Genomic DNA, 24110 nt, shown 5'->3' with positions numbered 1-24110 from the left:
CAGAGCTTCAGAATAACTGCAATAGCAGATCTTTAAGCTAGTCAGCCTGCTCCAACTAAGTTCTTCAGCTGCTAAATCTTGTAGTAAAAATTCCCATGTCTGTGGATTCTCAGATATCTCTGCAACAGCTATAAATCATCYTCTTCAGACTTAGGTCTAAATTCCACCTAAAATTTGGAAAAAAAAGTCTATCAGATATTTTCTCTAGTCTTCCATTTTGGTGATTAATATTATTACTGTTAATTGCAGCAAAAAACACTATCCATCCACCAAGCTTCTTGTATCCCAGTGGTGTCACGATCCTTGAAGCAGAGCTTGGTAAGTTTTGGTTCCTTACCTGAAAGCAAAGGGAAATATTTGAAAGGGATATTATTAGATCATGGTAGAACTTGGTAGATTTTGATAAAACAAACCAGCTTTGCTCTCCCAGAATGAGAATTTTATTTAAAATGTAGTGTTTCCTTGGGGTATATYTTAGTATAATAAAGGAAGCATCGTATACTATACAGATCCTAAACTATTGAAGGAGAAAATATTCTAGTGACCTCTGTGCATAGTTTTCCTGTGTTAATTTGTTCCAGGAAAGCCACTTGAATTGAAATGTGTTGTACAGTTTGGATTTGAACGATTTTTTTTGCCGAGATTGACATGGGTAAGAAACAATGAAGAAAATATAAATGAGAAGTTGGAACAGGAAACAAGGTAAAAAACAAACCTAGTCATCTGTTTACACTGTCAGCAATTCTAAAAATCTTTCCACAACAACTGCTTAATGTGACATTTCACTGCAAGAAACTCAGAAGGCTCTAATCACACACTTTGTAAGCAGTCAGCATGTTAACGTGTACGTCCCTGGGCCTGTGAGCAGTGCATGCTCTTTACATACAGAAGAACAGCTTAAAAACACAATATAGTTGTGTCAAGAACTTGAATTTACTTTGTAACCTGAACTCTTCCTCCTAAAGCTCCAGCTTACAGGCTGTGCCAGTGTGGATGATGCTTGGTTCCTTGTGCTGGGATCAGTTGTTTCCATATGCTCCCTTTGCCCTCCTTGTGAGCAATTCACACCAACTGTCTTAGAAACCTGTCTGTGAGCGGGGAATAAAGCAGATCCAATAAAACAGTGCTATGGATAAGTTCTCTGGGACATGGAAACAAGTTTGGGTGTCTCAGAAGTTAGAAATGTATTTACTGAGCAATATGTGTTTACTGARGCTGTTGAGTCAATCTGAGGAGTTACAGCACTGATTTTTAAGACTCTTCAGRTCTTCCATGTGAGGAATTAGCTGGACCCCTCAGAGAAGTGATACATGGGGAAAAGGTTTCCTGTGACTTTGGGATAACTTAAATTGTCACCATGTCTCCTTTTTGTTTCTGTAGTTTCCTGCCTCATTCACTTATACAGTGTCCAGCTTGGGCAGGAAATGTGGTGGAGGCAATAGAGACAAGCAGGTCTACATTACATGGCTCTGTACATTGGGGAAAGCAAAAGCCCTACTGTCACTGTTAAAATGAAGTTCTTAATAGAAGCCATGAGTGAGAGGAGATGATCACACACACACGCACATGCACAAGATTAAGTTTCAGAATTCAGCAACTAACTTTTGGATTTTCCTAACTTTTGAATGCTTCATTTTGTAATGTTCTTTTTACCAATCTTTTAAGCTTTGTAGGTGTGTACACTTCACTTTCTGTTTATTTTTCCAACACCTGCATGAACCTAACACRCCCAACAGGTCTTAGCACAGACTGAATCCTTAGATTTACTGTCTGTGCCCATACCAGCATCTCTTGTGCTACCACAGTAACAAAAGGTTGTCACTGGGCCATACTGGGCTGTAGTAGCGTGACATGAGGCAACTTTAGGACGACCAAGAGACGCTTGTACTTTGGCTTTCAAAGACGAATGCTGTGACTCAGAAATCCTGACTGTTCTCTGGTGATTGCAGGTACAGATCTGTTGCCCACTATACGTCCCCAACCCCAGAGTGACTCCTCTGTTTCATCTCCGTCTTCTAAACTTCAGATCACTTATTTCTATCTTATTCTATTTGCCTATTCTGTCCTCAGGCTTTTTACCCCAGTGAAAGAGACTATGCTTTCACGGTCTTCTTGTCCAGCTAGTCCTCTCTTAGAGCTCCTTTCCAAAGTTTCATTTCCAGGCATTTCCTCTGAGGGATGTTTTAAAATCTTAGAAAAACACAAATAGTCTTAATGAAGTCAAAAGTGTCTACATAATTAAAGCAAGGCAAATGCTTAAATATTTTGTTCAGCTGATGAATTAAAAACCAACCTYTTAGTCTGTTGACCTTTGATGTTAATACTTTCTTATGATATAAAAACCAATGGAAGTTCCAGATCAGAATATCGCATCTATGTTAAAATGATAAGCTGAATGTTGAATGTTACTCACTCCTCTTTCTTTGTATCTAAGACATCAGCGTATTGTGTGAATGAACACCAAAGGTATATTGCAAATATATATTTTTTTCTCTTTAGTGTTCTTTCGAGTAGTTTAAAGGGCCGCATACTTCGTCATGTTGCTAAACTGAAAGAAGTTACCGAGAGTGACCTCAGAAGCAATTTCACATGTTTTGCTCAGAATACTGTGGGGAACGCTACAGCCGTGATCAGGCTAAAAAGGAAACAAAGAGGTAAAACTAGATGGAGGGTTATTTGGCTTTAGAGACACATTTTGTTTTACTCACTATTACAGATTCATTCCCCATGACATGGTCATTGGCTTTTCAGTCAACTGCAGAAATTTTTTGAAGAAAGTTTGTTTTTTCAGATGTCTAGAAAGACACATTGTTCTGGTGACTACTCAGATGGTCTGAGTATCTGGGAGGCTGCTACTGGCAAGTGGCCCAAGTGGAAGCTGGAGAATAAGTGAGAAAAGAGAGGTGGATCTACTAAAATGAAGCAGAGTGGTTTCTAAAAGTCATATATTCCTTGATTTTTATCGGACATTTCTGTTTGTTTCTCCAGTCCTTAGCATGCAGGTTTCTGAGAAGCTACTCTARCTGATATGCATATGGTAGCCTTTCAAGCAAAGATCAAAAACTGAGTTAGTGTGGAAATTAAATTGCTCTCTTGTTTCTGATCGTAGCTGGTAGTGGAGCAGAACAGGAGGTCTCCRGCTGAGTATTGTGTGTGGTAGTAAACTGATGTGTCTTTTTCATCTCAAGTAATGGCTACTTTCAGGCCTGTTGAGTAGACTATTTTCTCTGTACCTTCCATCACAGACTGGCTTTTCATACTCTCAAGCAGATGCCCCTCAAACATGATCCTTGGTCTTCCTTCAGTCTGTGGATCCATCCATAGACTGAAACACTATGCTGAGATTTGCAGACCTCCCTGAAGTTTGCCAGTGGAGCAAGAATAAGATAGTGAGCTGACTTATCCTATTTCCAGAATGAGCATTTCATCCAAGTGTTAACATTATTTTGGAAACCGTGAGTTATGACAGACCCTTTTCTTTCCGCAGTGTTCCTCTTATATGTACTCTGCAGTGCCATTTCAACACTATTTGCATTCCTTGTGTGTRTTGCCTTTGTTTACCAACACTGGATTGAAATAGTGCTGATATACCGAAGTTATCTGATCCAGAATGAAACTACAGAAGGTAAGAAACATGCTATAATATTACTTTTCTCCAGTTTTCTTTATGGCTTTTGCCTTGTGCATTAATCTGGTGTGTACTAACCACTTAATTTAATGCTCTTAGTAACCCTGCTCTCTCTGAGCTGATACAAAGGCTGTTAAAACTAGCAAGATATTCAGTAGATTCAGATAGCAAAAATACCAGACAGTATGGAGGAGATACCTTAACACCAACTGAAATATCACAGTCAGCCTTTTACAAGATCCCTAATATACCCACAGAAGATCAACGTACAGCATTGAATTGTGGCGGTCCCTTTATAGAGAACAATAGAGAATTGCCAGTGTTTTAACACAAAATCTTGCATAAACAAAGCCTGAATGCTAGAATCAAATACCCTTGCAGAATCAAATGAAGTACAAAATATAATGCATTTTTTTTAACGTTTAAACCAAATAATTTCTCAGAAGAATACGCAAAGATGAGAAATAAGATGACATAGGGCATCAACTGAGAAGTATACTTCTGGGCAATATTCATACTTCATTTCTAAAAATTATATTGACCATCTTGACATTTACACCACAGCGATCACCTTCTGTTCTGATATTTCCAATCTCTGAGGTAGTGATACCCATCACATCAGCTAAAATGGGCCTCTAGAATGGCAAAAATATATCAGAAATGACAGTGCCTACTTCAAAGAACTTATCTAATTTTCTTACATGGGTGTAAAGAAATCTGGTATTGTGTGCCTTAGGAAAGTTTTCTAAAAATTCTTGAGTCTTGATGCAGCATGATATGTATATGTCTGTGTCTGCATTTGTGTTTCCATATGTATTCTTCATTTATGTGCAAGTGCGAAATAACTGTATTTATATATCTATAAATATGTACGCAATGAAACAATTGACTGCCCTTTTGGGAAATATTTTTATGACCCTCATGGCAGCTGGCAAAAGTGATTTGGGAAATCACTCAGAATTTCCCCTCTGTTTAGTAGCAAATTGATGTAAGAACCTCTGGAAAGTCCCCTTAGAGCTTTCCCCTGCATGTCAGTAGGACAGAGACAGACCTGCCAAGGTTTGTGCATTGAAGTTTAGGACACTATTGGGTCCCTCACAGCTAACTGCATCTCATACATGTTTCTGCAACTAGAGGTGCCAACCTCTGTCCCTCTCTATCACATGCACTCGTCACCATTTGCAGCATGGACTTGTGGAGCAGGCACAGAACAGCTGTGCCTATATAGCAAGTTATCTACTTGAAGGTTATTCACTAAAAAATATATGTTCCCCACAGCAGGACTACATCCCTCTCACCTCATGTGGATGCGTATCAAATCACATGATACATGAGAGACCTGGAAGAGACGGACCAGAGAGCAATTAAGCAACAGTTATAATTTGTTACTTACTATTTCTTCCTTTCTATCTTTTCTTCTCTCCCATTCCTCTTATCATGGAATCAGAAAATTACAGAGTCGCACAGGTTGGAAGAGACCCCTGTGAATTGCYGTGATCCAATACCCTGCTCAAAGCAGAGCCAACCTAGACAGGGTGGCTAATGAACCCTTCCAGTCAAGTTTTGCATATCTCTGATGTTAAAGGATTCAAAACTTCTCTGGAAAATCTGTTCCAGTGTTTGACTACCCTCACAGTGAACACCTTTTCACTGGTATCTAATTAGAATTTCTCTTGTTGCAAGTTGTGTCTGCTGCCTATTCTCTTCCTGCTTCACTGGGCACCTCTGAGAGGAGTCTATCTCCATCTTCTCTGTACCCTTCCATTAGGTAGTTAAAGACAGCAGTAAGGTTATGCTTTATCTGATGCCTCTCTCTCCCTTMGCTAGCTCTGTTATGCCTGCTAACAATCTTCCTCTCTCCCACAAAGTGAAAGAAATAATGCAAAATCTGTGCCTCTAACATTTATAGGTGACTGATGCATTCACTTTGCTTGATCTAGATAATCTTCCTTGCCAACCCTCTGTGTATCTTATCTGTCTGTGTCAAAAGTTCCTCAGGGTGGAACTGCCCTCCTGTACAATTCTGGAAACAAAATCCCAGTGATGCTTACTGTGTATATATTTTTGGCATGCTGTTGTTACAAATAATGTTATAAAGGAACGGAGACCACTACACTCCTATATATGTTTATACTATGTTTAGTAGTGAGGGTTGTCTAATAAGACTGCAGTGACCTCTGTGGGTGAAATGAGGAACATCTGACTTCTAGTGCAAAGGATTTACTGACATTTAAAAACATATTAAAAGGAGCTTCAATCCAGGGTGCAGCTGGACAGTACAGCAAAATCAGTCTAATGACCCTCTGCCCCAACTCCGACACCAGTTCAGGGTGCCTGCTGTTGGTGATTCACTCTCAACTTGGTGATACACTGGCTCAACTTGGTGTAAAAATTACTCAGCAAGAAAATGAGTAGCTAGCAAAATGAATCAGCTTCTTCTGTTACCACAAGAGCTCCAAAGCCAATGCAAGGAAGTGGTGGAAGTGTGTGGCCAGGAGCACAGATGAGGAGCAGAGAGCTGACTTGTATTATCAAATCAAATCCTCAGCCTCTAAACTAAGTTTCCATACCTAGATTTTATTCTATTGACACACTTTTTACTACATGGTAKTTTTGGATATAGTTGTTCAACCCCAGGTCGTGCATGCAGTCAGCTTTCCCTTTGTATTCTCCACATTCCCTGTAATCCATATTGGCTCTTCTAGATCCTGTGGGAACCTGATGGCTCTGGCTCRGGTTTGTGATCCTAAACTTACATCTTAGTGTAGAAACTACAGTTAACACTGAAGCATGAGCTGATATTCAACTCACTGTCACCTTGGTGTCTGTGCTGGAGGTGGCTACATGTATCAGTTCCCATTCTGTGGAGGCCTAGTCAATACAGTGAAATTTAGAGAGCTTTTCAGATTACCCTACAGCAGGACGCTGCAGTAGGACCCTATTCTGACCAGCAGAATTACTCTCTGGTTTCTACCGACCTTACTGACTTATGGAACAACTCCGCTGATCAACTGTAGGTGTCTGATGTCATCTGTATTGCTTGAGGGTGTCCTGCTATTCCCATATAGAGTTTCTGATAGTTCTTGTGTTGTGCTTGGCAGTCCCATCAACCTTAGGGCATCTCAAATGTACTAGGCTCCTACATTTGGGTAAGAGGACTGAGTCCAGTGTGTCTTTTTGCAGCTTTATCCAGCAATTCCATATGTTTTCCTTCCTTCTTCCTCAAATGTTGTTCAAGTTTTATTTAGTAAATAAATAAAGTTTTCTTTTGACTTTTGGAGAATGGACCTAATCTTGGACAGCAGAACAAGAGTGTTTCAAAGCTGAGAAAAACCATTAATATATTTGACATCTGCACCTAGCAGATAGCTTCCTGTAATGGGACTGAATCAAAATTCTGGAAATGATCAGCACTCGGTTTCTGAGCTGTTATTTGGGTCAGATCTAAGCTTTGTTACTTATACCCGTCTCTCCAATTGGAAACACAGCAGTATATAAGAATAGCACACATCTTTTATAAACCTGTGATATACAAGAGCATTGGTCTTCCCCTTTTGTAGTAAAATTAACTACATTTCCGAAGTAGGTTGTGCACTAATGAGTATTTTTGGAATCAGTGTCTGTGTGAATGAGAGAAAAGAATGGAAATCCTTAACTGCAGCATTGGATTTGGATGGAAGGGACCAGACGTTCCACTAGTGAAGACTGGCACATATTTGTTAAAATGCAGAAAAACGCCCAACTAAAACTACCTTGCATTATGTATTATGCACCATCTCCATTTGCTTTGGTAGTATGCGTTTACAAAATTTTTAAGACAGTGGGGAGCAAGAGGTAGCCTTGAGTAACCAAATGGATGTACTTCATAAACAGGTGACAATTTTCAACTAATCTGTTGCACTCAGTTAAATAGAACACAGATGTACAAGATATAAATGGAAAATAACAAATAATCCAAAAGCTTCAGATATATTTGTTAAGGTATACAATGCTATTTATTTATTTATTTGTTTGTTTTAGATGGCAAAGAATTTGATGCGTTTGTGTCCTATGCAAAACTAGACTCTTCTGAAAGTGAATCTACTTTAATTAGTGAAGAAAAATTTGCCCTAGAGCTCCTTCCAGACATACTAGAAAATAAATACGGATACAAGTTATGCCTTCTTGAAAGAGATATTCTTCCAGGAGGAGGTAAGGTCCCCAGGGATGGTAAATCTCCAATGCTCTTTAAAAATGTTTTTCACTTTCCAAAAAATCTTATGCAGTAGATCTGCAAATGGTGTGTTTTGGCAGAATTCTCATCATGTTTTGATTTTTGTATCTGGCCTCTACACTTGAGGAACATGAACATTTCAGCATGTTCCCTGGGGAGATATGAGGGTGAGACAAAGCTTCTTGTCCAAGAAATTCTTTGCAGACAGACTCCATTCCCTGTAAGAAAGACCCCCAAATGCTTCAGTAGTTACTCTCTGACTGAGTTTAGTCAGTGCTCCCTGCAATAATTAAAAAGCCTTTGGTACATTTCACTGGGATAGACGAAGACTCATCCAAGTGTTCCTTGAGACTCTGTTTGACTAGTGACTTCCCAAGTGTGTTGTGGTTTGAGCTGTGTCCTTCACCTCTTGTGCAGCAAGCTGTGGTCTCCAGTAAGACTGTAAGAGTTGCAGTGGTATCTCTGACAGCAAATGCAGTAGGGATCATGTGATAGCTGTACATCCATATTTCAGGTTTTTAGCTGTTGTTAAAGGAACTGGTTTGATAAAAAGTCCAATGTCCAAGTAACCATGACTACTTCTTTTCCAGCATACACAGATGAAGTTGTAACAGCTATTAAACAAAGTAGGCGAGCAATAATTATTTTGAGCCCTGCCTATGTCAGCGGACCAAGCATCTTTGAACTTCAGGCGGCAGTGAATTGTGCATTAGAAGATAAGAAAATCAAACTACTTTTAGTAAAATTCCAGGCTTTCCAAGAGCCAGAGACTTTACCTCCAGTAGTGAAGAAGGCTCTACGGATTTTGCCGGTCATTACTTGGAAGTCTGCTGCTCCAAACAAAAAGTTCTGGAAATACATGCAATATCACATGCCAGTGAAAACTACTAAGATATTGAGAAATTACAGCCTAAAGAGCTTTTTCCGAAGGTTACTCAACCTGGTTTATCAATAACAGAAATCTCACAGAGAGATGACAGCAGACTCGGGAATRGTGACAGAATTGTGAAAGATCTGTCTTGCGTCAGGTGACCAGTAAGGACTGTCACTTCGGTCAGCAATAGCTTTCTCCAAAATAGAGAGGTGAACTGCAATGTGACAGTGCTACAGCACTGTGCAACAACTGTAAATATGATTTAAATTTCATAAATTATTACTTATCACCATTATTATTATTATTTATTATCTTATTTTATTGTGATATTGATACATGTGAATGTTTTGCGTTTTGCACTGTGTTTCTACTGGAAGATCTATTTTTATATTTTTTTCTAGAAAAGGTTTAATAAAGGGAACTCTAGAGGAAACTTGCAGTTTAATTTTCTTATACAGTCCAGCAGGACAAATCTAAACTCTAAAAATGAGTTACTCCCTCCTGTGGAAAAAACAAGGAGGAAAGGTCTGGGAAGCTGCCAAAAGTAGGTATGCCTAAGTGGTTGAGAGCAAGAGACAAGAAGGAGTGCTGTTGGGGCTGATTCCAGCCCCTCCACCATTCCTGCAGAAGGAAAAACCTTGTGAAACATTTCATCCTCAGAGACATCTCCACACTGTTGGTCCTATGTAGTGCTGGTCACTCACAGGTCCCACTGACTCAACTCGTGCATTGGGTGCATCATGGATGTAAATCAAAGTCCTGGTTGCCACAGCTAATAGGCTGACTTTATCCTTCCTCTAGAGACTCTGAAGTGCTTGTGCTTTCCCTYGCAGTCCTCCGGGTGCTAACTCTCCAGGGTTCAAATCATACAATTCACCTACCTTTCATCCAGCTTGTAGTCCGTATGTGTGTGGCTGCAATGGAGTGAAATGGTCTGTGTTAAGAAGAAAGTCTGGCTAGGAGAACCACAGATCTGGTGTTCAGCAGGCTTCCTTTGGCCCTCAAGTGAACAAATCCCTGTTATAATGCTAACTGAATAGCTGGACAGCCAGATGATGCATTGGAAAGAGACTTTAAGAAATACTGCTGTTAACAGGACAATATAATGTATACTGATAAAAAGAACAACTCCTYCATAAGCAGGCTGAGCCTTACCTCCCTTATTTTGTGTTGGATTCAAATTGGTAGTGGTAGTGTGCAGGAGAAGCAGGAAGTGCCTCTTGTAGAGACAGAACATTCAACTACATTACTGGCTGTACCAGAGAAATTTTTGACTCTGAATTTGCAACTACATTAGGGTTTTAGTTCAGATCATGCTATGCTTTAAAACAAATCTCCCAGTCATCACCACTTGTTGCCTTGTTGTTTGCATCTCAGAGCGTCAAAGAGTGCACAGACCAGATCCCTTTCTGCAGACAGTTGTGTGGAAGATATTCTCAACCCCTGGAGAACATTGAGTCTACAGGACCAGCTAAGAGCCAATTTGAATGGATGCCCTCCCAAACACATATGGTGTGGATGTGGGGCACTGGCTCTACACTAGCTGTTTTGCTGTACAGCTCTATTCCTGCTAGGCTGAGGTACTTGCTAATRTAGACATAACCCGAGATTCAACATTGTTTTCTAGCACAACCAGACTAGTAGGTGTGAAGAGAGTAATTGTCAGTAAATTAAATYTACTCACTGCTTATGTGGGCAACATGGACTTTAACAGCTTCTCTTCATTGCACTCTTTGTTATCCTCACAGTAAACATGATTTTTTTTTTTCTGGAGGAGGAGAAGTGACTGACTAAAAAATTTTTGGAGCAGGGTGACTTGATTGTCTAGTAAATGTCTTGTTGGCATGGGTAATACAAATGCTGAATACAAGAGATACCTGACATCCAGGTTTGTGCATGTAATCTGACACAAATCTTCCTCTTTTTATAAATTTTTTGCTAAAAATTGTGCATAAATTAAATACATGCATTTAAGAAAAATAGCATGTTTTAAGGCTAAATGAAGATGTAATTTGTGTAGTCCTCCACCAGATGTCCCTACAGTAAGCCCTGAGGAGTACATTTTATTTACACACCAAGTCGGTTTTTACGAAGTGAGAAAGGACCAGTGAGCAGTGCCAAATGTGGTACCTGAGTTGCTAGCTGTGCTGGGGCGGCAGGCTGGGAGAGAGAGAGAGACGACACGAGAGGCAGGTATGGAGCAGGTTCTTCTGCCTTTTGACGGTGCTGCCATCTCTTCTGTCTGATGCTATGTACTTGTGCTGCACTTTCTGCCTGAGAGATGCATGTTGCTGTTTAGTTGTCTTTGACAGTGGGAAAAATCAAAGTGAGTTGAAAAATAGTGTAGTTAAGGCTTTATTTCTTAACAGGTGATGCTGTGATGAGAGTTGATCCGGGTCTGAAGAGCCTGCAGAACTGGTGTCTTCATTTAAACTCCAGGTCCACCTGTAGTACAAGGAAGAGCACAGGCAGTTTAGGACTTATAAAATGAACTCTAATAGGCAAATGAAGCAGCTCTGATGAAGAAGCAGCTGGGAATATGAGCAGTGTGAATCGACAGGTGTGAGTGTTGCATACCTCTATGCACTTGCCATATGCTACATCTATAATAGTGGAGAGTCACAGCTTCAGACATGGACTCCCTTGTACTCACACATGCAAAGCTTTTGAGCTGGTTGCCATCGCTGTTGACTCTGGTATGCTCTTCTGCAGCTGTTTATGCAGATGAGCCCAATCTGAGCAATAGTTTCTTGCCTCACTATGAATCTGACCATGGGGATGCTGTTGGCTCTRTACAAGATGAAAGGCTGCATGTTTTCACAGTTGATTATGGCTATGTGCAAATTCCTTGTGAAGTTACTCTTTGGATACTCCTTGCCTCTCTTGCAAAAATAGGTAAGTAGAAAATGGGATCATGAGTCCTGCTATCTGGGCAAGAAATGAAAAACATACCATGTAATCAAATATTTTACATATATTTTTGTGGCTGGAATTGTTTTCACAGGTCTTATACTGCAAAAAACAAGTGTGTTCTTTGACAATGACATAATTCCAACCCTAAATGCTTCTAACTTATTTAAGTGAATATAATCACCTGTAACACTCATGTCTCTTGGGTCGTCCACGCCTGTGAGTAGCAATGTCTCTCTCCCCCCGCCTCGCCATCAGTGCTTTTCATCCCTTTTTCTAGCCTTTAAACATCACAAGAAATCAGAGCTTACAACCTGCCKTAGCTGTAGAAATCAATAAGAGATGACTGAGACTTTAAGTGTATTGCAGCCGGGAGGCATTCTTCTGTTGTGTGAATAAAAGGAAACAGTTCCCTAAGAGTCTTTGTTTTAAATGTTTGTTGTCTGAAGTTGCTCAGAAAATAATCCCAGAGGAGACAGTCTGAGAGACTAAGAGAGTGTARGTCATCAGAGAAACAGGGTAAGTGCTACCTGAATGCGTACCAATACATCTAACTTCTATTGCAGTTCCATATATGTATCTGAATGACAAAAGACAAACTCACAGAGAAGTAGGGACTGCAATTAACACAGCAAAAATGGCTCATTATCTGTTTTATATCTACGTGGCTAGGCTCAAACTGGTTTGGCCATTTAGAACTAATACAACAAAATTAAATAAATGATGAGGTGGATGACAAGTGTGAGGAGATGCATACAAGTGATTTTCCTGCCATGTGATTTTCATTYGATTTTCAGACATTGCTAGAGAATAGACTGATATGTGAGACTGATTATTTTCTGGAGGTGGCCTGAAGATACTGCAATTTTTTCATGTTGTARTCCAACAACTAACTGTCAAAGATCATTACTGCTTACTGCGATTTGGCAGTTTCACAGCAACTGATCGTTCCATCTCCTATGAACAGATGTCTCTGCTACTAAAACAATTATCAAAATTTTCATGAATGCAAAATTTATCTAATCAACAGTGTGTGCTAACAGTATGCTCATATTGACCAGTTTCTTTATGCATCATCTATAGAAGCACAAGACTTGCCATATGGCATATCTACTATATAGTCTGTTTTGAACAAGAAATAGATACTTCAGAAGAGCTTTGTGATCCTGAAGAGCATAAAGACCAGTTCCTTCTCTGGGAGTTTTCCAACAAAATTATTGTTGAAAAATGTAGTGATGTTGAATTCCAAGCTACTTTGAAAAATGAGTTAGTCTGAATTGTCCTGATTTGGTTGCCTAGGGAACAAGATTACCAAATTGTTAAAAATTTTTGGTGTGGCATTCATATATGATCTTCCTTTTGGATTTTAAGATTTTGGGGTGTGAAACATTTCTGAGATCTTGAAAGCCTTTATGAGATGGAAAAATAATCCTGTCATTCTGTAAAATTGACAGAAGATTTGATTTTTTTTTTAATTAAAAAAGGAGATTAATAAGGCTATGACCATAAAATACTTTTTTGTTAAGGGCARTTAAACTCTCAAGGAAATCATTTTAAATTTCGTAAGAAGAATTTKCCTTTCCCTTTAATTTGAACATTGCTAGTTTGAAAGTTGCAGAAATGCAGTCACGTCATTAACGGCTCAGTTTATGAGATGAAGGTTCACCTAGCTTCAGGYATGGAGACACAGCCACTGGATTTACAGGTTCTTAGTTTGTCTCATTCTCATTCTTGTAAATTTAGAGCAACTCCTTGTATTTCTAGATGAGGAAGCTCTCATTCACGGTATGTTTATACAGTACCTAGTAAAGTGACTAGATGAGCTGTTGTTAGACATCGTTACAGTATGAGTGTCAAAGGAGAATTATATGAATGCACTTGCAGTAGTAATATATCAAAGTAGGCATGAGGAGATTCACATCCACAATATATATACGATAAGTGCAACCCTTTTTCTTGGCAGTTATTCAGCAAGGATTTTTTYCAAATCGTGGAGAACATTTTCAAAATGTCCATGTGCAGATGTATCTCTCTTTCTAGAAATTGAGTCCATATTCAGTCAGAAATTAAGAAAAGAGATTCATGGGCAATTTCTTCCCCTCTTGTGGTGATGAAAATCCAGATATGATTCATTTTGAAAGGAAGAGTACTGCTTTTGTATTTACACTAGTAATTCTAAGAGCAGAACCTGGTCTTCTGAAGACAAAATACTCAAAGATAGTCAAAACATCCGCCTTGATGTCAGGTTAATTTACACTTGAATATTATCTCATTTTTTTATTCAAGGTTTCCATCTTTATCACCGATTGCCAAGACTCATGCCTGAAAACTGCGTCCTGATTGTCATTGGAGCATTAGTTGGAGCAATCATTTTTGGTACTGATCACAAATCCCCACCGGTGATAAACACAAGTATTTACTTCTTGTATCTCCTTCCACCTATTGTTCTGGAGGAGGGTTATTTCATGCCAACTCGCCCGTTTTTTGAAAACTTTGCATCCATCTTGTGGTGGTCTGTGCTGGGATCTCTCCTGAACTCCCTTGGGATTGGCCTCTCCCTCTATGGAGTCTGTCAGATAGAAGCCTTCGGCCTGACTGACCTGAACCTGCTGCAGAACTTACTCTTTGGCAGCATGATTTCAGCTGTTGATCCTGTGGCAGCTCTGGAAGTTTTTGAAGAAGCCTCAGTTAATGAGCAGCTTTACATGATGATTTTTGGAGAGTCTTTGCTAAATGATGGCATAACTGTGGTGAGTTTGTTTCCTTCTTCATTTTCCTCCCTTTGAGCTGTTGTGTCTTGCAAGGTTATTTGGTGGAGGGCAAGAGCAACTCTGTGGTTCCAGATATCTTATTCTATGGATACACCATCGGCAACCCACACATGCTTTTACATATATAAAAAYTGCATCCTATATTAACTCTTTCAGAAGCAAACTGCCAAAGAGCTGCTAGAAAAGGGAAGCAAACACATTAGACAGCACACCCTGCTCTTGCATTCGCTGAAGAGAATGGATAAACTAAAGCTGAGTTTGCTGCTAGGATCATTGTAAGACCTAGCAACATTTTTGATCTTGTGCAAGCAAATAAACAGAAAATTGTTGTACTCTTTAAGGACTGATTGCAGCTGGACAACAATATAGGGAGTCCTTCCTTGTCCTGTGTTACTCTACCAAAAAACCAGGTGTGGTCAATCCCACATCATTCCCTCCTCCAGCCCCTTCTCCTAAGAAATTTCSACTTCCTCGAAGAACTTAAATCAAAATTCCAAAAGCTACTAATGACTTTGCAGAGCTCTGTTTTTATCTACATAACCTGACACCTAATGTTCACCTTTCTCAGTGCCTGAGATAAGACACTTGAGTCTTATCTCAAGTGTACAGACACAATGCTTTTGGAGCAAGAGATACAATTTTTTTGAAATAGGTAAAGAGATTTTTTAGAAAGCTCCTTTCACTAATATTTTCCCTTTTTTATCATCAGCTCTACCAAAATTTGAGCAATCTGAAATTCTAGCTTTAGGTTACAAGTGACTAAAGCATCTAGAACATAGACCTTTTTTGAGCAAAAAATGTAAAGGAGGAAGTTCATTGCATAGAAACCAAAAGAACTACTCATGTGCTGAAAGTAAACTGCAGGTTAAGGAGTTTTGCTAGATAAGATCTTTATAGAATTTAAAGCACAGGAATCTGAAACACATTAAAAAAACTACTCAGATACTGTTAAATATGAAGCACAGCACAACTTTGACTTCCGGTAAAATCTGTACAGAGTTCATTGCTGAAAGGCTTCATGGGAGTAGTGCAGTTTATGAGTAATGTGAAAAGGAAAAGGAAAGAAAAAAATAATTTCTTGTGGCTACACTCTGTTGATCATAAATCCTTGATCTTGTTGAATCAGAGATGTAGAACTGATGTAGAATTAATGGTCAAATATTCCTTATATTTGCATGCATACCTCTTATATGTTATAGTTTTAACCAAAAATATGCACCTATTACTACCACTTGCCTTTTTGGTTCTTTTAAGTACCGACCTCAGAAAGTAACACCCATTCCTCACTTAGGGTGAGGAGGGGTGACTCAGTCTATCCATTTTTTGACTGGCTCTCTACCATGCCTTCCCTTCATTCCTAGATGTATATGTGATGTAGGTTTAACTCATTATGGCATTTACATGAGCTTTCAGTCAGGATTCTGCTATAGCATGAACTTGTAGGGATAGAAAGTCTTTAAAAGTAGTAGTATTTAGGCATTTCTCAGAGGTACTGTGTTAACCAAGGAAATGAAAGCGCTGTACATCGGGAGTGTTTCCTGCACCACGATGAGTTCCCTTTGCCCTGCTTGCTTCATCTCTGGGGCTCTGCTCACGGCAGATACATTGCCATCAGTTTGTCAGCTTCTGCAGATAGACTTCTGCATCCCTCACCTCTCATCCTTTTTCTGGGCTTTCAACTTTCCAAATTCTCTACCAGGCTTTCTGTTTGAGAAGGTGGAAATATTTCTCCCTCAGCTGGAGCTAATTAGGTGGCTTTTTCCTCTCTGATACCTCCATTTGTTATTATTTTAAAGTCCTCAAAACTGTTTACCTCTGATGTCTTATCATTTCCTCCCTGTTTCTCTCTTAACAGTTTCCTTTGACTTTATGTGTTTAAAAAGATAATATGACTGAGATATATTTTGCTTGCATATTTTGCTATTGTTTGAATGCAAATATTCTCCCAGTTCTCCCCAACTTGCTTATCAACTTGAATGGTTTTTCTGCAGCAGAAAAAAATGTTATAAATTTTGCTGAACTTGTACTTTATGTCTGAGACAGCAATAGGTCCCCCTCTCCCATATTTTGTTAAATAACTTGGTACAAAAATTCCCCAAACTAATAGAATGTAGAATGAATGTGGTGATTTAGGAAGTATTTCTTTGACTTAAGGAGCTGGCAAAAAGGTTGATATTTAACTCCTTTTCTATTATCTTTAGAAAGGCGAAGTCAGTGGGCAGAACAAGAAGGCTCTAAGTCCTGTTAAATACTCCTTTTTCCAGTTACAATTTCTGAGCTGAGCGTTAGCGTCAGAGTGCAGACGAGAACGGGAGCAGRTCTAGCATGGGTTATACACAAGTGGCATCTCAAGGGCTTGTCTAAAACAGTGACCTTGGTAAATCCAATGCCGATGCCATTCAAACCTGAAGACACTGAAGCTCTGTGGAGGACCCTGATTTTACTGGAAAGCTTTTCGGGCATCTGATGTGTTGCTTCTGCAACAGATCACCTCTGTCTTGACAGGAGCTGAGCACCTGCATGCACCAGGAAACTAAATATTTCTCCTGGTTACTTCACTTTTGAGGCTTCGTTTTAGAAACACTCTCTGAGAACACCTAGTACATCATACTGTACTCAAAAATGAAGTGGCAGTGACCATTTTCTATCATGGTGTCATTTACCTCTCTGATGCCTCTGTGGAGAGTTTTGGCCACCAAGAAATATGGGTGGCAGGGAGCAGGATGGAGATATTCTCTACCTCTGCTAGTCTGTTTAGAATAAAATAAAATTCATGCAATGAGAAAGAAGAAAGTAAGAGTTAACAAGGCTGTCTACATCAGTGGTTAAGGCACTTGCTTGAAAATCTTTGTTTCCAATGCTTCTAGGATACATATCCTGTGCGATATTTATGTCATATAAACTGCAGAAGCCACAGCTGGAGCAGGGATCCAGGTCCAGGGGGAGGTCTCCTGTGGGCAACAAGGTCACACTCACTGTTCATCTCACCAGCAATATAGGCCACCCAGTGGTGGCCTACACGATAATGTCTCCTCAAAAAACTCGAAGCGTGACAATCACAGTTGTTAAATGAGGCCTGTTACTAATTCATCCCTTCTTTCTGAGCAAACCAAGGCATCCTAAGCTGACTCAAGCTTTCCTATCATTTAAAGAATTATAGTAATTCATTTACTGGCAGAAACACTACGATGTAACTTAGCCAAGCAGCATTTACAACCCACCTTACTAGTATGGTGACCAATCCAAGATGTCGTACAAAATAGTTTATTCCTACAAAGCATATCACAAATAAGGAAATTGTGTTATTATACACTTTAGGAGCCAGAAAAGGAAAGGCAAACTTGCTAAATCATTTGCTGATGACAATTTGCCTTACTCAAACTCACCACTATTCAACACCTTGGTACCAGTTAGAAAGACACCTAAGTCTTAGCACAAATTTGTAGTCAGCAAGAAAGGGAGACCGGAGAGACAGAGCAGGCTTTGTAATCAAACGCTTTGGTAAATACAATAAGGTGTATTTACTGTAGAGCCATGAACTCTCTCTTTATTTTCTGCCATTGAAAAGACTAATTTTATACACAATCATTAGGAAAAGCAGCTCTGCTTATTTTTTAGGATGTTCTCACATGGAACATTTTGTTGTGGTTTGTCTGTCCCCCAGAAATACCAGCAATGAGACTCCTGGAGAACAGACTTCGTGACTGCTCAAGGTTATATGTTCCCAGCAGCAGTTTAAGATTAGATAACGGTTGGAGAATAATTATTATCCTAATGAGCTTGACTCTTCTACCTGCAAATATCTGCTTTAATCTTCTTAATACCTAGCCTTCCCAAATTAACTATATGAAGAAGAAAGACCAAAGAAACTCAGATAAGACAAGTAGTTTTGGTCTGTTTTGCACCAGATGGCTTTTGGGACTAGTTCTTTGGTGTAATAGCTATGGAGAATTGGTGTCATTAGATGTTTCCAACAATCTCTGGAAAACTGAAAGGCAACCTTCCTGTGGTAAACATTCTCTGCAAACAAATCGGACAGGATTTAATATTAACCAACTGTCAGCAGCCTCTAAGACATTTTTATTATTACCCCATTCACTCCGTGCAAACCTTTTAATAGCTTTCAAAAGATGGATGAAAGTTGAAAATACTGAAGATTTCTCATCATTAATTTCTGCAGAAGAGAAATTATTAATAATGTAAGTATGATAAACCCGACTGATCTAAACTTAATGCAATTATCTTACAAGCTGAGCTATATAATGTAGTAAATTCAGTCTCTCATGTTATCTGACAGTGTTTTTTTAAAAAAAAACATTTCAAGCTTTCAAGCCAAAATGCGTGTGTTAAGGTTAAGGGTCTCCAAGCCCTTTAAAGTGCAAACCAAGCAGAGCTTTTAGTGCCTGCTGTGAGACTGGCAGAACTGACACAGAGTTATTGCGGAGGAGGCTAAGTGGCACTCCCCCAAAACACACGAGGATAAAGAGGCTGCAAACTTCCCCCTCCCGTGCTGTTGCTACACTAATGTGAAATCTGCAGGGAGCAGGATGGGCTGGGGAACTGTGAGCTTACTCAGGACGCTATGGGCAGCTCCAAAAGAAAATGCCAAAAATGAAGAGGTTTAGGGCCAGACCAGGGCTGGGAAAATGTCCTTTGGATATTTCTAATGATGAATATAGTAGTGACAGTCATTTACTGTTTTTTTTTTTTTTTGTCAATGAGCATAGGCAATGCTTACTATATTAATAAGGCAACTCTTTAAAACTTCGATTAAACAAGAGTTCTGCTATGTCTAACACCAATAACAGAAATGACTGCATTTATCTAGAGGCAATATGATACTGAGGTTGCCAGCTCCTGTCCCCTCTGCTCTGCTTTCTTTCTTTTTCATTGCACTTGTGGTACATTTCATGATTTTTATGCATCAAGTACTACTGAAGAGCATTTGACATTTCAAAGTTCATCCAATAAGGTCCAGTTGACAGATCATGTTAGACCGCCTAAATGGCATCTAGGGTAAAACTCTGATTGTTAGTCGCTACCCTGCCTTGCCACATCCAGAGACAGAAAGATAAGACGAGGAAGAGCCTGGAGTTGTTAGGGTATATAGCTGCTGCAACAACAACCTCTGCTGCAAAGGCCAGTAATGAAGTTTGTCTTCAAAAAAACAAGAGAGCGTGAATATTTTTCGGTTATATTTAAGAAACCATCTAGGCATCTTCCGTTTAATAGCCTGCGACCCCTCAGCATTTTACTTTTTTTACATAGTCATTTACCCCACTTTTTTGCTACTTGCAGGACATCTGACATACCCTTAATTCTGGGACTTATTAAGAGCCAGATGAGGTTTCAACTGTTACTTTGCCAAGCTGTCTAAAGCAAGATCTGGCATATGTATAAAAAACGTTTAAGTCTGCCAGGTTTGTAAAGGCATCTGACTGCTGTCTCATTATTTTCATACACAGGTGTTATATAACATCTTCATTGCCTTCACCCAAATGCACAGATATGAAGACATCGAATCCATCGATATTCTTGCTGGCTTTGCTCGCTTCTTTGTGGTTGGGCTGGGTGGTGTGCTGTTTGGCATCGTCTTTGGATTTGTTTCAGCATTCATGACTCGATTCACCCAGAATATTTCTGCTATCGAACCCCTGCTGGTCTTCATGTTCAGCTATCTATCATACTTGTCTGCTGAAATCCTTTACATCTCGGGCATTTTGGCGTAAGTATGGCTTTTCAGATGCCCTCCTGAGGGAGGGGGCATTCTTTCAAGGAGAATTTTCTTTCTTTCTTTCTTTCTTTTTTTTTAAGATTGGCATTAAGATAAGCATTTTCAATATATGGCCTACAGACTTGCAGTGAACTATGGAGTCTGTAAGATGTACCAGTAAGTAGGAAAAGCAATCCCTGTCAGTATGGGCCTCTAAATGTACTGCAGAGGAGTGAATATCTACCCTGAAAAATATTTAGGTATCTGCTGGCTGAAAAAGATATTGCAAGCGGTTGGTCAGATGACTAGTGCTGCCACCATCTGGTTATTTTGTATTCTTTGGGCCTAACTGTGCAATGTACTTCCTCTGCAACATCTGTTTAATGAGAGAATGAGCTGATAATAGAGTATAGCTGTATTTCAATCCTCACTAGATTGTAGAATCATAGAATGAGTAAGGTTGGAAGGGACCTCTGGAGATCATGTAGTCCAACCTCCCTGCTCAGCAGGGTCACCTAGAGCAGGTCAGACAGCGCTGCATCCAGGCGGGACTTGAATATCTCCAGAGAAGGAGACTCCACTACCTCTCTGGGCAACCTGKKCCAGTGCTCCGTCACTCTCACAGKGAAGAAATTCYCCCTCACGGTCAGGYAGAACTTCCTGTGCTTCAGTTTCTGCCCATTGCCTCTTGTCCTGTCACATGGGACMACTGAAAAGAGTTTGTCCCCATCCCCTTGACACCCTCCCTTCAGGTGCTTGTACACATTGATMAGATCCCCCCTCAGGCTTCTCTTCCCCAGGCTGAAGAGGCCCAGCTCTCACAGCCGKTCCTCATAGGGCAGATGCTCCAGCCCTCTGATCATCTTTGTAGCCCTATGCTGGACTCTCTCCAGTAGCTCCATGTCTCTCTTGTSCTGRGGAGCCCAGAACTGGGTTCAGTACTCGAGATGAGGCCTCCCCAGGGCTGAGGACAGGGGCAGGATCACCTCCCTCCACCTCCTGGCAACACTCTTCCCAGTGCACCCCAAGAGACTTTCTTGGCCACACGGGCACATTGCTGTCTCATGGTCAACTTGTCATCCACCAGCACTCCCAGGTCTTTCTCTGCAGAGCTGCTCTCCAGAAAGTCAGTCCCCACCTTGGACTGGTGCCTAGGGTTATTTCTCCCTAGGTGCAGGACTCTGCGCTCGCCCTTGTTGAACCTCATGAGGTTCCTCTCCACCCAGCTCTCCAGCCTGTCCARGYCTCTCTGAATGGCAGCACAGCCCTCAGGTGTGTCAGCCACTCCTCCCTGTTTGGTAGCATCAGCAAACTTGCTGAGGATGCACTCATCCTCATCCAGGTCACTGATGAAGAAGTTGAACAGGATGGGACCCAGTACTGAGCCTATGTAGCATCATCATCAAGTTACAAGAGGGTTGGAAAAAAATTTTAGTGTGGAAAAAGTAAAGAAAGAATATCCGAGTTCTTGCTTTTGTATWCGGCCGTGAACATCAGCTTTAAGATGATTTACGGTAATTATGTTAGATTTGACAGCATTGCTGGGATTGAAACTGGGCAAAAACAAACAAGAAACACCAAGCATGTACGTACACATAGTGTATGTACTTGTATGTGGATACAGTCACATGTATGGACAGCAGAAAGCATGTCTTTAGATGATAGAAGTAACTTACTATTGTAATGCTAAGGACCGTGTTCTTAATGTGCTGTGACTGCAAGTGTTCCCAGTGCTTATTTTCATTAGAATAGTGAAATTATTAGTAAGAAGAGAAAGTTAATACAATGGGGATTTATTATTCTTACTGCTTCATTAAGGAAGTTATTGCTCGTTTTAGGGATGGGAAGTTTTTGTCACCCTTCTGAATTATTGAGGAATTCATTCATTTTTCACTTGGATCATGAAACTCTATTATGCATATGCCTCTGAAAGTCAACAGTATTAAACATTAATGCCTAATGGTCTTGTCTTAGAATGTCCTTGGACCTGCTAAATGTTTCAGTTCCATGGGCAAGCCCTTGAGATTTCTTCGGTGGAAATTAAATGAGTAGAAACTAGATGAAAGATTCCTTAATGAGCAGTCAGCATTCTCTGAAGTCACAAGTTCAGAAAAATATCATCACATAGAAGCCCCCAAAGACTAAAGTAACATCAACAGAAGCTAGGTAGATGATGGAGTATGTTCCTAGCATAGACCTGAATCTATCTATTCATCTACAACTGTGAAAAATAAAGGGGAGAACAGGAAACCTGAGGATGGTGTTCAATGGCTGATGTAACTGAAAACACAAAAAACAATCAAATCCTGACATCGATGAGGGGAAGCACCTTACTTCACKTGATGTATTTTACTGTCTTCAATTGGATTGCTTGAAGATCAAGGTACTGCTCAGTGAGCATGTTACGAGCAGCTGTACTGGGTTGTTGCTGATAACTTTGAACGGATTTTATCCTTGATTGAAGAGCAAATTGGTGGAAAATATTCCTTTGGTTTCTTGAGCACATTGCCCATACCCTGGGTAACAGAGAGGGAGGAAAGACAGACTCTAGGATGACTGCATTTCCCCTGCCTTGCAGAAATGAGMTAGAGTGGGTGGAGAATTACTGAGAGTTAACCTCTGCCTGCTGATATGCCAGTTAGCTGGGAGGGCACAGCAGGGAATTTGGACCCGGTGCTGGACTAGCACCATGTGCTTCCACTATCGCATTAAAGGAAAAGATCACTGAGAAGCAGATTATGTCCCTTTAACTGATCCGCCTGCCCGCAGGCTGGTACAGAATTGACTGCCCTTTGTTTGAGACTCAAATATTTGGTTCTTTGTGCACTACATATTCAGAATAAAATGGACTTTGAACTGGAATGTGATACTCTCACTTCCCCTTCAAGAAGGTTGACTAATTTGCTTCCTTTTTCCTGTATGCAAAATGGACTCATAAAGCTCAATTAAGGTACATCTTTAATCCAGGGTCATATAACTGAGCTAACTCACGTTACTGAAGAAGTAAAATGCTACTTGATATTAGGAAGGGCACTAAAAGCTGGTGATGGAGAATGGGAAGCATTCTGATGATGAGGGCTGAAGCTATTCTTAAATCAAAAGACAAACAGATGGTTGTTGCTGATCTCTGATGTTTTGCCTGGTACAGGATGACAGCATGTGCAGTGACTATGAAAAAATATGTGGAGGAAAATGTTTCCCAGAATTCCTATACGACAATAAAATATTTCATGAAAATGCTAAGTAGCGTCAGCGAAACACTGATTTTCRTGTTCATGGGAGTGTCGACAGTTGGGAAGAACCATGAGTGGAACTGGGCCTTCATTTGCTTCACTCTGCTTTTCTGCCTCATTTGGCGCGCACTGAGTAAGTCAACTTTTGTGGGCAAGCTCTTCTGGTTTCAGTGCAAAGGTATGTTAGAAAACTCTGTGCAGACTGGTTTAACCAGTTTAATAATGAGTTTACTAGACATGTGTTGCTGACAAGTTCATTTCACTGAATATTTTAAGTAAAATTAAAATATTTTCATGATTATGTCTATATAGATGCTGACATCTATAACTATCCCCTTGGGTAAGTGGGCTTCATAATAATTTCATCAGACATTGTAATTAACTTACTAATTAGCTAATGTACATCAGCACACTTGTTGTAGTATAACACTAAAGGTGTGGGGTTCAGGAATGCATGAGGCATTGAAAAAGAGTGAAGGTGAATATACATACCGATAGATGACTTCTTATACCACAACCCTGGCTGACCATGCCATGTTACTGCTCCTCACAAGTCAGCACAGTCTCTGAAGTGTTAAACTACTAGAAAATATTGCCTGTCTGAAGTTACAYTGTTTCTACACACTGTCTCTCTCAATTCCTGCAAAGGTCTCCTGCTCCCTAATCTGTCAGACTGGGATTTCTCCAGCATGGACAACCCCAAGCAACCTGTTCTAGTCAGATCTATTCTGAGTAGGTGGTTGGACTAAATGACCTCCATAGGTCTCT

At 40.1% G+C, this 24110-nt stretch overlaps 2 protein-coding genes across 2 annotated transcripts in view; both read left to right on the top strand.

The window, feature by feature from the left end:
• IL18RAP (interleukin 18 receptor accessory protein) overlaps window positions 1–8916 on the top strand; it is a 14482-nt gene extending 5566 nt beyond the window's left edge. The window contains exons 5-10 of the mRNA XM_085320814.1: window positions 250–318; window positions 582–702; window positions 2500–2654; window positions 3488–3625; window positions 7649–7819; window positions 8432–8916. Of these exons, the coding sequence (XP_085176940.1) occupies window positions 250–318; window positions 582–702; window positions 2500–2654; window positions 3488–3625; window positions 7649–7819; window positions 8432–8796 (1019 nt within the window). The 3' untranslated portion in view covers window positions 8797–8916. The remainder of the gene's footprint in view (window positions 1–249; window positions 319–581; window positions 703–2499; window positions 2655–3487; window positions 3626–7648; window positions 7820–8431) is intronic.
• A 2351-nt stretch (window positions 8917–11267) lies between these two features.
• Window positions 11268–24110, top strand: part of SLC9A4 (solute carrier family 9 member A4) — a 34812-nt gene continuing 21969 nt past the window's right edge. Inside the window, exons 1-4 of the mRNA XM_085320774.1 lie at window positions 11268–11610; window positions 13912–14375; window positions 19862–20121; window positions 23258–23475. Coding sequence (XP_085176900.1) covers window positions 11349–11610; window positions 13912–14375; window positions 19862–20121; window positions 23258–23475 — 1204 coding nt within the window. The 5' untranslated portion in view covers window positions 11268–11348. The remainder of the gene's footprint in view (window positions 11611–13911; window positions 14376–19861; window positions 20122–23257; window positions 23476–24110) is intronic.

The sequence above is a fragment of the Rhea americana genome, unplaced genomic scaffold, assembly GCF_003343005.1.
Source record: "Rhea americana isolate MKP2758 unplaced genomic scaffold, rheAme1 scaffold_66, whole genome shotgun sequence".
NCBI classification, from domain to species: domain Eukaryota; kingdom Metazoa; phylum Chordata; class Aves; order Rheiformes; family Rheidae; genus Rhea; species Rhea americana.
This window is presented reverse-complemented; position numbering and strand designations above follow the sequence as displayed.